This window comes from Poecilia reticulata, linkage group LG12 (genome assembly GCF_000633615.1).
Source record: "Poecilia reticulata strain Guanapo linkage group LG12, Guppy_female_1.0+MT, whole genome shotgun sequence".
Classification (NCBI taxonomy): domain Eukaryota; kingdom Metazoa; phylum Chordata; class Actinopteri; order Cyprinodontiformes; family Poeciliidae; genus Poecilia; species Poecilia reticulata.
Genome location: NC_024342.1, coordinates 20371256 through 20386547, shown reverse-complemented (window position 1 = coordinate 20386547; position 15292 = coordinate 20371256). Strand labels below are relative to the sequence as shown.

Here is a 15292-nt window from a genome sequence, read left to right as displayed (position 1 = left end):
CTTTTTGTTAATGTCCCGTTGTCACTGGAGGAGAGCTATCGCTCATGTGGGGTCAACAACACGGCACTGCGGTTGCCAAGTGCCCCGGCCTTCCATCTGCACAGCAACAGAGATGCGACGTACAAACAGACAACAAGCTCCTAATCTCCTGCTGCGTATGAGGGGACAGGATGAGGCCAGTGAGATGGCTCGCAGCCGGCACCAGAGGGCAAACTCATCAGGATCTGATTTATGTGCCAAAAAGTTTCCTCTCATGAGAGATATGGGAAGTGCTCGGGAAGTATTAAGCCTAAATAAGCGCTGTGTGTCCAATTTCATTTATGTTTGCGGATAACGGTTCAGAGATGAAAGGTTTTGTGTCCGACCACCTATCTGCCTGCTTGCTTGCTTTCCCCCTGAGTTCAGGTGGAAATAAGTGAATTATTAATGGCACGAGCGCATATCTGTTTCTTACGTCCCTTTTTTTCTTTTTTCCTCCGCCAGGAAATTGTCAACTTCAATTGTCGTAAACTTGTTGCCACCATGCCTCTGTTCGCCAACGCCGACCCCAACTTTGTGACGGGGATGCTGAGCAAGCTGAAGTTTGAAGTTTTCCAACCCAATGACTATATCATCAGGGAAGGCACGGTTGGGAAGAAGATGTACTTTATTCAGCATGGCGTCGTGAGTGTCATCACCAAGTTCAACAAGGAAATGAAACTAACCGATGGATCCTACTTTGGAGGTAAAAAAAAAAAAAAAAAAGGGAATATTTTTTTATTATCTGGCTTTTCTACACACTCACATAAAAATTCAAACACTCATTATATGATTGTGTCAGCCTGCTCGGAGACATACATATGTATGTACATGTAACATGCTTAGACAGAAAAGCCGACTAAGGTTTGTGTTTGATGCTGTTGAAAGTCATTGTAGATTCTCAGTAACCAGTGTCAGACGTTAGTCAGCTTCGGTGCTTACATAATCTCTCATCTGGTTGCTGGAGTGGGCCAAGGCACGGATCAGGCATCCCTTAGGACACACACAGAGGTCCCTCCTCCACACTCGCCCTCGCATGCAAAAACTCCTCGCCTCTGTTCGTTCTTGCTATATGTATTTATCACAAGCAACTGGAAACTCTTCTGCGTGAAGTCAGGAGCACCTTGCTGTTCTCACCCTGTCGCCGTGCTTTAAATCTCGAATTTTCATCCTCTTCAAGACATTCCAGATTTCATACATTTCTTTTTTTCTTTTTTTTTTTAGATGTCACTTGTAATTTCATCGCAGGTTGTTTACTCTGCCAAAATCTACATGCAGACATTGCTGTGTCTTTTTGAAAGCAAAGTTTCCTATTTTAGACTGTCTTGCATTTTTTATCTCTTGAGCTCACCCCTGCTATGGGAGGAGGGTAAGTCTAAGAATACCTTCCCTTTGGTGTGTCTGTTGAATGCACTGTGACTCGTTGACGGGCTAAAGGAGGCAAAAACAAATAGTCTCTCCCTGTTGAATAATCAAAGTCCATTATTCCTGTCCAACACTGCCTTCAAATGTCTCTACACCTCTGCTCAAAACAGGAAAATACTGTGCCTTGGAAAAGTATTAGCACCTCTTCCCCTCTCCACACTTTTCACATAAAGACTATCTTTAGTTTGTTGTTAGTAATTTTTTATGTACTTTATGCATATTTCATGCAATAAAATAACTCGATGTGCATACATGTAAAAAGAAAGGGCACATTATTCTACCAATCTGAAAAGTGTGATGAACATTGGTTTTAAATTCCCCTGAGTCAATAGTTTGTCAAACAACATTCAGCTGCAACTGCAAGTGTTTGAAGGTGTGTCTCTACCGTCTTTTAACATCTAGAGGCTCATTTCAACTGCACATTCTTGTTGGTAAAAAACTCAAGCTTCCTCTACTTTAGCCTTGACTCCATATTTTTTTATTCCCCGTCTTTTTTAAACCATGCATACCATCAAAAATTAAAATTTTTGGTTTCATTTGCCCAGAGTATCTTCTTCTACAAGCCTCCTAGGTCCCTCACATGGATTGTAATGAGCTGCCAACAGGACTTTCTTTCAGCAGCAACTTCCATCTTGCTGTTCTTCAATAAGGGCCAGATTAGTGGAGTGTAAGGCTAATGTTTGTTATATTAACAAACATTAGCCTGTCGTAGCTATGACGTCTTCAGGAGTCATAGCACCTCGCCTGTGATGGTACTGCACCAACAACCAGTGAAGGAAATGTCGCGATAACCTCAGAAGATGACTTCCGTCTTTGCAAAGCGTAAATAAAAATGGAGTGGTGTCAGATTTTAGCTGTTGTAGGATTTCTCACAACATATGTTCCCACTAACATTAGACTCTTGTGTTTATTGAGTTGTGTTTACCCAGAATGCCTTGCTCTGTAGTTTGCTTCCCGTCTCCGGTACGCTCACATCCACATATCAATTCGAAACCACAAGAGTTCACGTCAACTGAACTGAGACTTGGGGTGTTTTAGGCGGACAAGAGTTCGCTTTTTTTTGGTCGCTTCAGAGTTTGGTTGCACTTTCACACCTCCCTGCAAATCTTTCTCTGCAAATAGACTAGAGTTCGGTTAAATCGGGCTAAACAAGGCTGGTGTGAATGCACCTTCAGTTTGATGGTGTCTGTTTCACTTATGTTATGTTTTCAAATAAACCCCCGATGATCTGTTGATCTATCACAAAAAATAGATTTAAAGTTTGTTTTTGTAACATGACAAATTGTGAAAAGGTTCTAAGGGGTATGAATACTTAGATGCCTCAGGTAACTCTTTGGGAGAGTCGGGGACCATCTGGCATTGCTCTTGTAGGAAAAAAAAAAAAAGCCATAGGAAACAAATAGCATAATGATGAGCAGGACATTTGGGAGGACAGTAGGTCACAAAGCACCTTCAGCCATGGTCATTACTACACCTGCATGCTGAAATAACATCACCTCAGGGCCAGAGTGGATGGGATTACATATTACTATGACACAGCTCAGCAGTGAAGCCGTTGTTTGTCTTTAGGAATAATACAGCACGATGCTAGAACAAGACGGACGGCAGACAAGAATCCCTTTTGGGCCTCGGTGTCTTAGTCATATGAGACTTAACCCTCCTCACACACACAGGAGGAAAGCCGGTTGCCACAAGTGCATATGTGATACATGACGTGATGGTAAATTATCCTCAACGCTCCAGGAGTCAGTGGTTACGCTTTGTGACAGCACAACAGACACGTGTCAAACTGCAGCATCGCGAGGAGTGATAACGGTTCCCTGATGTAGACGGACCCACAGCAACACCCGAGGTTTTCCAGGTGACAGGGATGATATTTCAGAAGAGTTTTAAAATTCATTTCAGGGCTCTCCTATTCTCTGCTTGTCAATACAGAATTGCAAGCCAGGACAACAAAAAAACAGAGGCAGTTGAATATGTATAAGGCGCTAAGCCAGTGAACGTGCCTGCCAAATAAATGGCAAAAGTGAGTAATAGATCTTGTTTTTCTAACTTTACACGTTCTAAGTTTTTCTTAGAAGCAACAGTAACTTTTTGTAAGGTGCATACAGGTTCTTTAACCTACTTGTTAAAACGATTGTAGGGGGGACATTACTTATCTAACCATGAAATACAACCTTGGCATTAGACATATGAGGAATTGGCTAAGTGAATGAAAAAAAATGATCCAATCTTGCTGATGGTTTTTCTTTGTTCAAACTTTGCAAAAGCTATAGCTTTCATTTGTCTAAATCAGCATCAGACAAAGCATTATTATCTACTCTCCCACTGCTGTTTAGCCCACTTTAATCGGATTCTTGGTGTCGGGTACATTTATCTCTGGGTGTTGCCATTGTTGTGCCATGTAAGCTTGTTAGTTGCATAGCATGCTGCTTTAAATACAGACCAACCATCGACTGTACTTGTATTGACTCCTGTGTCTCCCACACGTCTGAAACCACATGTGACACGATGCGTTCTTCTGTCCGCGTCTCTCATCCTCTGTGTGTTTGCCAGGTTCGCTAAGGAACCTCTCGCTGTAGAGGCCGCTTTTCCATTTTCCATTACAGCAGTGCTAACACCTTCTTCACACTCACACCTTGAGAGAGTGTTGCTTGCACATCTTGCACAGTCTGTGCCCCGCTTCCGTGATTTATCATGGCAGAGCCAAGAAAAATTACACCGTAACAGGTTAACATTGGCCACGTGAAGGAAAGTGGTAGACTGCGTACAGGTGCAAATGTAAGTGGAGGTCAAAGAGTGTTAAAACAGATACGGGACAGTAGATGAGGGGCCTGTTTTGCTTCGGTCAGGCACCGCAAATGTTAAGTTACTGTTACTCTGTACCGTGGATGTTGGTGTTTGTAAAAAACACATTTTACATGAGTTTCATTGTGAAAAAAAATTTTTTACTTTTGTGAGATGCTTAATCCTATCACATCTGCTCAGGTATACACATCGCTTATGATGTCAATGTGTTCAGTGTTAAGATGAAGGGTGTCAGATGTACAGTGTGCTGCTGAGTCAGAACAGACTCATGTTAAAAACATTAAATAAAACAGTTATTTTGCTATGACGTCACTATCAATTTTCTTTATAGTTTGTGTTAATTAGTAATCGCTGTCTGACCGTCTGGAAATTTAATTTCTAAACTTTATACACTGCTTTTGAGTAACGCCAAGTGATCAAATTTTTTGCAGAATTGTTCAAACTCCAGTTTTGGTACTATGGATGTTTTTAAGCAAATTCCATTTCAACTGTAAGCTTCCCATAAGGTCCCAACAAAAGATGCTGTAATGTCAACTTGTACGAGGCAGATACATTGACGACAATTTCATCAGAATTCAAATTGTGAAAATCCTGAGCATGCTCAAAGCAGTGTGGTGCTAAACATTTTCCAAAAATAAATGTATTCAGTTCTAATGTTGACGCCGTTTATCTTACATTTGATGTTCATTAAAAGTAGTCAAGATAAAGTGGATAAATATGGATTTTTAAAAGAAAAAATTGCTGCACTTTTTTTTTGGTATGGAATGCTTGAGTGGACTTGTGTGAAGTTGGCCTCTGTGTCATTGTTTTGTGTAATAATCAACTTCAAAAGTAACACTTCACAATCACAATTTTGGAAAATGCTCACTTTAAAAAGTGTTTCTAGAAAAATGCAGCGTGGGTCACTATAAACTCAAATTGCATGTGATAAAACATGACGATGGACCAGCGCTGCATTTTATTCTTAATAAATGGAATTTATGAATTCAGCTCACTGACTCTTTTTCAACCTCATACAATAAGAACCTAAATGGAGAAAGAACAATTTCCACATCAGTCAAGCATTCTGCATGCAGAGGAGAGTGAATTTGTTTCAAGTGCAGAGCTTGTACGTGGCAGAGCATGAGATTCAAGGTGATGAATCATGCGCCACGAGTAGATTCTGTCTGGTCAGGACATTTATCATTTATACTTTAAAAGAGCTCAACTGAAGGAATCCTTTAAGGTTCCTCCTACTACATTAGTATGTAATTGTTATTGAGCACAACAGAGAAATAATAAAAAAAAATATCTCACCTGAATATGTTAACAAGAAGCTGGAAGGACTCCCAAACCAGGCTACAATTAAAGAATGAAATCACTTACAGCCCTCGGTCATGGGAGATAAAACTAATTTCTCTGTTCTTGAAAAGTATGTAAACAACTTAAGTGGTGTTATTATCAGCTGACTGGTAGGACATATGAGTAGCAATGCTTTTCTTCAAATGGATGTGCACTGTATACAATGATTCTGCGCTAATAGATGTAGGACGTTGGGGTGTTTATATATTTGTGCTGCTCATTGCTAATGTGATCAAAGTGATCAACGGGGGACTACAAGGAGAATATAGATATGTTGCTGATGCACTGTTCTGCTGTCGTTCTTGTATTTCATCGCATCAGAGACAGGAATACAGGTTGCTGTAAAATCATCCCCAGCTTTAGTTACTCATTACATTTTAGAAACGGATGCAGTGCCTAAGAGCCTGACAGTAAAGCTAACTACAGTATTATATTATGGGACTATTAGCTCTCTACAGGATGATGAATTGTCTTAGCATAATGACTGTGACAGTCCTGCTCATAAGATCCTCAATTTATTTACATTCACATTAGCTCTCCCTCTCCCAAACCCTTTGCTCTCACAGATTCATCTATATGATAATGTGTACAGTAATTACTGGGATGATTTCCTTTATGGCCTTCTGTACTCTCCCAGCCTTTGCTACTGCTTCCTTCATGTGTTTTTTTTTTCTTTGTACCTCTGTGTCCCTGTCGTGCAGAGATCTGTCTGCTCACCAAGGGCAGACGGACAGCGAGCGTACGTGCAGACACCTACTGTCGACTCTTTTCCCTCTCTGTTGACCATTTCAATGAGGTGCTAGAAGAGTACCCCATGATGCGACGTGCGTTTGAAACCGTAGCCATCGACCGCCTGGACCGCATTGGTAAGACCAATTTTTCTCTTGTTTCTAATTGATTGGTTCTGTTGCCCGTCATCATGCCTCGTTGTCTTGTCCTAATCAGATTCCGATTGCCCTTATTTCCTCATAAAAGCATTGTGTGTGCCATCTTGTGCTGCATGACCTGTATGCTACCTTTTTCTTTACTTGTCTGTTCTTTTTTTCTTTTCTTTTTCTTAACACACAAGACAGTTCTGTTGTAACCTGTCTTAGTCCTTCTAATGAGCAAAAGTAGCATTTTGTGGTTGGATTAATTGGAAGGCGGTGCATGTCGCTGTCCGGGAGGGAGTCTAGTCGCCCACTTCTTTGGTTTGGTGTTGACCCCCCCACTGGAAGCCACCGAGTCGATGGAAGCTAACCTCACGTGCATGTGTGTCTGGCTCTCTGTACACTCATCCAAACTCCTGGGTATGAGCAGCACCCCACCCAATTACAGATTTCTTACAAAATTAATATCAGGGACAAGAGAAATGTTACCATCTGGTGCAGCTCAGTTGGCTGTCAAGCAGACTCCTGATCAGTATAACGCACAGTGCCTTGCAAAAGTATTGATAGCTGTTTCTTAGACTTTTTTTTTTTTATTTTTTTTAGATTTTGTCTAAACCACAAACTTCAATGCATTTTACTGTGGTTTTATGTAATAGACCAGCCGAAAGGAGCATACCCAAGTAACCCTTCCCTTCCTTTACCTTCACCACTTTATCCAAGGTCCGCTTGGATAAAGTGACCGTTTCCTGGTCTTTAACAAACATCTGAGGTCTTCCCAACTGCGTCTGCATTGAGATTGCACACAGTTGAACTTTGTTTACTATACACAGGTAAGGTCAAAACGAATACCACTGGCAGATTTTAGTTTAATTAATCTTGTAGTTTTAGCAACGTGTACATTATGGCATCAAATAACACCAGCGTTTAAGAGTGACCCAGTCTGGATCCCAGCTAGGATTTGGTAGAGAATCTGTCAAGAATGCTAAAGAGTAGGGTCATGGCACGGAGAACGTCAAACCCCCAAGACTTAAAGGAGCTGTATTATGCATTTTCCAGGCACAGCAATCAAGTAATCAAGTAAATATGCTACCTATCATTCTTATCAAAAGTGTTCTATACATCTAGCATAATTTAAAAGAAATTTGACTTTGCAATTAGATGCCTTGAAATTGATATCCTACTCATTTCTACACTCTGCTTTCACCTTATGACAACAGTGCTCCTCCATGATGCGGTTAACCACTATTGGACTGAGTAGTAGCTTGCGTGATGAGCTCAGCAGATATGCAGTTCCACCAGGTGTTTGCTAACTGCTGCTGCTGGTAGTTTGGAGGAGCTGAGTGTGGGAGTTCTTTGTGGGGCAAAAGCTCGACTGGTGACTGCCGCTCCAAAGAAGAGCTTTTGGTAAATAGGCGGTACTTTGTCTGATCTGGAGAGTCAAGGATTCCTCAGACATACAGGAAATAATCAATGCAACACTACAGGTATGTTTTGGGTGAGGGCATAACATTGTAAGATGATTTAAAGCTCAAAAAAGTCAATTTTACATGGAATCCTCGCCCTCCCCTCTAAGCATATCATTAGAGATAAATTGTCAAAATGCCAGTAAATACACGCAAAATGGTCATCAGAAATTACAAGAACAGTTTCAGACCAACAAAATATTTTGAGACATGTCAGTCTCATTTACTTTCAAAAACAAAGCCTTTTTAAATTGTCGTCTATCACACAAAACCCCAAAAAACACATAGTGAAGTTTGTGGTTTGACCTCAAAAAATGTTCACACGAAGTATGAATATTGTTGCAAGGCACTCTACTGCATTACTAACCAATAGGTCTTACGCCAATCAACTGATAAAATTATATAAGAAGAAGAAAGATAAAAATGAGGATTGGTAATATAGATTTCAAACCACGCAAGCTTTCCAAAGGGGCACATATGTACAGTATGTTTGAAATCTGATCAGACCACTCCATGCGAATCATAAATGCTGGAGTCATTGTTCAGCTACAACACTGCAAGGGTCTACAAAGTATCGTGCTGAACAATCCATGTCTCAGAAAGTCCTGTGCATCTTGTAAGATCGGGTGTCACAGGAACTAATGTAATGAGGTTACATTCGATTTGAGTAATCCTTATAATTTCTCCCTGGATTTTTCCAATATCACCATATATTTTAAACACAGTCTATAAAACAAAAAGCCCTACTGTATTATCAGGAAATGTTTTTAAGTGACACACAATGAATTATATTGTGGTTCTTGAAGTACACAAGTACAGTGAACTTTGTAAAATATACACAATTTCACTCGAATGAATTCACCAAGTGGCGCCTCTCAATGACGTTATTAAACATAAACTCGGCCGTCTCAATTTAAAATGTTTTCACAATAATGCACTCTTTTATTGAGAGAAGGGCTAAAATGCTTCATAATATATTGCTGTTATATATTAATAAACATATTTCATTACAGTAAAACATTATTATCCATCAAAATAAATAAAGGCAATATGCAAATGTTGTTATAGTGGCTCAGCTTGAATCCATTTGATCACTTCTGGCTGTTTTTTCATTATCATGGCCGTGTCAGTGGATCACTTTGCCATTGATATACATTTTCTTACTTTCAAGTTACTTTGTAACACAAAGTTGACTCAAATTCAAAAGCACTTAGTTATCAGGTCAGATCGATTAACTGGAAATCTACAATTGGTGTCTATAAAGTTGGAAAAGTCTCCATAGGTGACTCCAGTGTATCATCAAGTCAGCTGATGACTAAGAAAAACCTACAGAGCCCTTCAAGTGCTTGGTGTCAAAATAAATTCAGAGATGCAACAGCGTTTGGGTTACTGGAGCTGGGAAAGGTAAAATAAGATTTTTGGGAAACGGTTTTAATCAAAATATTTGACTTTAGGATTCAAATACATGTCTTCCCTAAATTATTCATACCTCTAGCAGATTTAGACTTAAAGCAATGTTTAAATTGATCAAAAAGGGTAATAATAAGAATAATAATAGAAATAGTAGGATTTGGGAGTGGATCAGCAAGAGGAATCTGACTTGAACCAGATGGAGAACCGCAAAGACAAATTATTAAAATACAAGTTGAGCCATGAAAAGGCTGGTCAAAAAATTCAAAAAGGATTTAATTGATTTTTACTTTGTCAACAAAACAAAAACAAAAAAAATGGTAATTATTGATAATTTAAATATTTGTCATAATTAAAGTTTTAAATCTGTGAAATATAGAAAAAAAATGTAACAGAGGAAAATGATCTCTCCTTTTGGAAACAATGCTTCTTTTGCATTGTTGCATTGTTGTTCACATCCAGCTCAAAATATTTTAATATTTTAATTGAAATACAAGATTTTGTTGAGAGAAGATAACTTTCATGGTTTTGTTGTAGTTGTTTGCTTAGAGGTCGTTCATCGTTGGAATAATATTTTATCCACTTGAATCCGGATTGGTAAAAAAAGGTACCAATTTTACCCTTTTTATCTGATTTCCTTTTTATCAGAGTAAATCCTATTGTACCGAGTCAAGAGCTTTGTAGCAGTTCTTTACTCAACAAGCATTTGGCGACCAAGGAGAGGAAAGACCCAACCTCCAGCAGAACCAGACTTGGTGTGAGCCACCCTCTGTCATGTCTGCCTGGGCATGGAGGACATTTTTCTGATTTCTAATTTTATTTTGGCACTTGGGAGGCTCTGTAAAATCTTTTATTTATTCATTTATTTATTTTTTACAAAAGGTAGCCAACCACAAATCTGCAAAATTTAAAATAAATTTGTATTTATTATTACTGCATCCAACCCCGTTACATCTGTAAAATATCAGTTAAAATTTTACACCCGGCAGAAAATAGCTCACCCTTCTGCACTTTCAGCATGAAGTACATTGAACCTAACCTTTAGCGTTGCAAATGAACAAAACTCAAAGGAGACGAGGTACCATTTTTAGAGAATGTCCTACAGGGAAACGTAGGGTTTTGCTTCAATGTGCCCTTTAATGTCAGCTGGTTAAACCTATATTTGCCCCTTTTTATAAGAACTGCCAGATGAGTTAGCTTCTCACTATTATCATATATTGGAAAGTGAAAGCTGTGCACACTGACACAGTTCAGAGTGCTGCAGAGCAGATTCGTCCTTTCAGACTAAACATGAAAGGGGTTTTGTCTCATACGATGGAAGATATTTTGTCATGATCAGTGCTGGTTGTATCGTTTCTACATATTGACTGCATTTGGTTACCTGCTTGTCTTGCTCTTAAAAAAAAAAAAAGTAACCATGCTTTGAGAACAATACTATGTTGCACATTTGACGTTATCCTTTATCTATCTAAAAACTGTTTGACCAGGAGTCCATCTTGAGACGAGCTCATCTCGTTTTCAAGAATGCCCTGGCCGAAGAGTAGGCACCAGGTAAACTTCTTATTCTGATTCCAGTACTTGGACAGGGCCAGACTTTAACACATTCAACCTTGCTAAATAAATCCAGTCTGAAAATTAACAGCTTGACTTGTTGCTGAAGGTTACATTACCTGTTTAATTTCTGCATCTTTAACACATAACTCAAGTTACCCACACAAGAAACACTCTGCATTCTGATGGACACATTAAAATGTCAGCAACTGAGACAATCAAAGAAACAAAGAGATCTCATCCAGTTCTACATGCCATTTTTTTTTCATCTGTAAACTAACCCTCGATGGGGGGAGAAAAAAAAATCACACGATTTATGGTTAGCTGTGATTGTTAAGCACTCCACGTCTTTATGAATCCTTTCCTGAGGTATGGTTCAGAAAAACCATACCTCAAATTAGTAAGAGTTTTACTAATGCAACACCACATAGAGTTCACTATACATTCAAGATCCCATTTCATTATTTATTCATGTTTTCACCCAGCAAAAAAGTTTGTTTCTGATTGTCTGACTTGAAATGTCTGTTCTGTCTTGTGTAAAAAATAAAATAAAATAAAATTGAGGAAGATTTAAAGCAGGTGTGGGTCATGGTGGTCCTTGACGGCCGGTGTTATTCTGCATGAACACACCTGATATCAGCAAAAGTGGTCATTAGCAGGCTTTTCAATTTGAATCGAAAGTGTTGGAGCTGGACCACATCTGTAACGTGCAGGCACAAGTCCTCAAGGACTTTAACTTCCCACCTCCTCTGTAATAGACTTACAGATTACTATGTACCGTAAACGTCTTAACTTAAACTGAACTAAACTAAAGGTATCTAAGACGTGGTTTGCAGTAATTATGTAATCATTAAAACTAATAAAGAAGCAAATTAGGGAACTTGTACAATACAACACATTTAACCCTTATATTCACTTTCGTAGTCTAAAACCAGCACAAGTTACAGAAAGCCAACACTACTGTGTCCAAAAACAGTTTTCAGTATATTTTTTTCTTCTTTCCCTGAGACCTGTAAGTATAAATCAGCATTAATGGGACCTTCACAGATGTGCAAGTTCCACTTGTCATGTGCATGGCTGCACCTCCGTACCATCGCAGATGTTGCCTTTCTAACTGTGCGGCGATAACAGCAGGCTGGTCCCTCCTCTTTAGCCTGGAGGATTCAGCAGCCAGAGTTTACAAAAAAAATAGGACATTTTCAATTGCAGCTTTTCAGACTTTTCCACTTTGTGTTGGTCTGTCTGACATGAGGTGCAGCCAAGAGAAAATGGTGTGAGTTTCCTGTTTTTTTGTCAGTCTAACCATGTGTAGATGAAGGAACCAAAATTGTGACTGATTGCTTTCAGAGCATAATGTAATTTTTACCACACAACTAATAGTCATTTTCATGCATTACATTTTATTTTACTATGTATATTTTTTTACAGTTCTAAAAAATGTGCAAAGGAACACTAATGTTGAAATCCACAGACAATGGTGACTAATTTTCAAGATTTTACATGCACACAGTCACATTATTCACACTCTGATGGTGGCAGCCTTCAGGATGGTAACCACAGCTGCCCTGACTGCCATGCACCGGCGCCGCTGGGCCCTCTGACCACCACCGCCAGCAGGCAAAGCCGGTGAAGTGTCTTGCCTAAGGACACAATAACTGAGACAGTCAGAACGGGGATTCGAAGCGGCCCACCGATTACGGGACAAACTCCTGTCCCGTAACTACCATCACCCCATTTGGATGTTTAACAATGTTAGCATTATCTGTAAACAGCAGTCTCTAGGATGTAGACTCCTACCCCAATGTACAATTTGCAAGTTTGTTGTAATTTGATCACACGACCTGGTATTTGATGAAGTTTGCTCCCGGTGAGGGTTCACCGGTTCAATAAAAACATCCCTAACGCAGAAATAAATTGATATCCTGTTGTAGCTTTAAAAAGATTACTAATATATTGTGAAATGATAAAGAAGAAAATGACCAGCTGAAGTTTAGCGTTTTGGTGCATGAAAAAAAAGCTATATTTTCAAACGGTTCACAAATGCAAAAAAAATAGTCTTTCTCCATCAGTGAATACTTCTACACTGAAGAGATCGGTAAACTGTACAACACAATCAATGGTACAGCTGTTCTTAGGACTTAAATGCTTCTACACTACAGAGTATTAGGGTTAGTGCAGGTTGATGGTGCTTACAAAATGTTGTATTCACTGATCTGAAAAAGATCAAACTTTTGAGTTCCCAGTCTGTCGCCAGACTGGAAATTCCATTCTGCTCATCAACAGATTTCTTAGTCCACATTTAAACATTGCCATAATGTAAGATGGTGATATTTCACATTTTGAATTGTTGGAAATGTGTTTTATTTGCTTTATATATGTTTGACTGGTGGGTTGCTAAGTCTTTAAATATTTCTAATATTTACAAGATCTTATGGTTTTTACAGTAGTAGTGAGTAGGAACATTTCCTAACATGCAGAAGTGTTTTAAAACAATTATGTATAAAATGTCCTATGGCTTTTATTTCAAACTTTAAAGTTATAGATACAAAATTGTAACAGTAATTCAATTCATAAAAAGCTTTTGACGTTTAATTCAATACGAGTTGTGCCTGCAGATTTCCTTTTTAATAAATATTGTATTACTTGCAATAAGACCATGGCTTTCCCACTTTTACATCTGTAGTCTCAGCTCCTTATCTTGTGTATATATATTTTTAAATTATTTGAATGCAGCTCATCAAAATAACAGATGCCTTTTCTTTGAAATCTGGTTTTGAGTAGACATTCAGAGCCACACAGTATCACATAAAGTTTTGATATGTGAATGGCTTTGCATCCTGGAGGCTTACCAGCTTAAAGGAGCTGATAAAGTCAAACACTTGACTGTAGTCAATGTGAATGTAGAGCATATATCATGTATGAACTGTAGCTCTACAAAAACTGTTTCCACCTTTAGGTGATTAATGAAGAAGACAAGACATCCAGTAAAGATGGATGACCGAGGAAGCAAAACAACATTAAGGAAATTAATAGATAAGACAGAGGACACATTGCTCTGCAGAGCAAATGTACAATTATTAAAAGTTAATGGTGACATTTTGTCATAGATTTAAAGTGTTTTTTATTTTTTTATTTCAATGAAATCAAATATCTATTTTTTTCTGAATTTAAACTGATCCCTGTCTGAATGCGTTTCTGAGAAACGTAGAAAACAGCTCTTAAAATAATGAATAAATGTATTTTCATCCTAATCTACAGCATTTGACCCTTTCGTCTTTAAAGCTGCCATGTAAGCCATCTTGTATGTCGACAGTAGATTAACAGTCAGCCTGTGGTGTTTGTTTTAGCTCGTAGTAATCGTTGCAATCCCAGTTATCCACTTCAAACTGAGCGCTGGATTCTGAAAATAAAATGCTCCAAAAGTGACATCAATCAATTTTCAGCAGCTACAGCCATAAAGCAATATCTTATAGCTGAATGCATGGCTCACCCCAGCAGTCTTGAGTGCAGCAAATGTGGCTAAACAGTAAACTATGTGAAGAAATTCTCCACTCTCAAGGACAGTATTTAATGATTGATTGGATGAAGTGAAAGCCTTCACCACGCTGAACGCCCTCTCTGTCTTCTTTACTGACAATGCTTCATGGCCTGTCAATACAGAAGGACAACAATAATTACAGGAAACACGTCCTCTAAGAACAGTCAGACATAGTCACTCAGGGTAAACATGCTAAAAATATCTTTATTGTGAAATCTGGTCATTTTTGAGATACATTTTGTTGTCTTTAGGAGCTCCTATTATTGCTTCCTCTAGAAACAAGAAGAGGTTGCTGTTGAGTAATCAGTCCCATTTATTTTCATAGCTCAACCATTTTGACAGACTGGGACAATTTTTTCTGTGTCCTTACAGAACATACAGTAGTCTCCAGAAATTATCGGTACTCTTGGTTTCATCCATTTCACTGTTTTAATGCACCCAGTTATTTTAGTTTTTTTGTAGTTTTTTTTAATTAGCTGTATATATGAGCAAGTTTAAAATGCTAGCTAACATAGAGAGGCCTCTGCCTTATTTGCCATTTTTTTAATATAGCTTAGATAAACCTTAAAAGTATGTATTATAAATACTTCAGATACTTTTGTTGAAACTCTGAGGGGTGCTTTAAATTATTTTTGTTTGGTGAGATCAGCAATTTGTTACCATTGGATCAATGTACGAATCTACACCTAGAACATAAAGATTTAAGCATCATTAGCATGCTATTTAAACAAAAGATTAAATAATTTTTAAGACTTTTTACACATTAGTAGCTGCACCAATAAAGGGATAAAAGAACATGGTTCTAATACCAAACCCTAAATTTTATTTCAAAATTTTCTGTTATTTAACTGTACACCCCAAAAACTGTT

The 15292-nt window shown here is 38.4% G+C and overlaps 1 protein-coding gene across 1 annotated transcript in view; it reads left to right on the top strand.

Annotated features, from left to right (window-relative positions):
• The window catches only part of hcn1 (hyperpolarization activated cyclic nucleotide-gated potassium channel 1), an 81716-nt gene that overhangs the window by 60147 nt on the left and 6277 nt on the right, over positions 1–15292 (top strand). Inside the window, exons 6-7 of the mRNA XM_008424521.2 lie at positions 484–724; positions 6294–6458. Coding sequence (XP_008422743.1) covers positions 484–724; positions 6294–6458 — 406 coding nt within the window. The remainder of the gene's footprint in view (positions 1–483; positions 725–6293; positions 6459–15292) is intronic.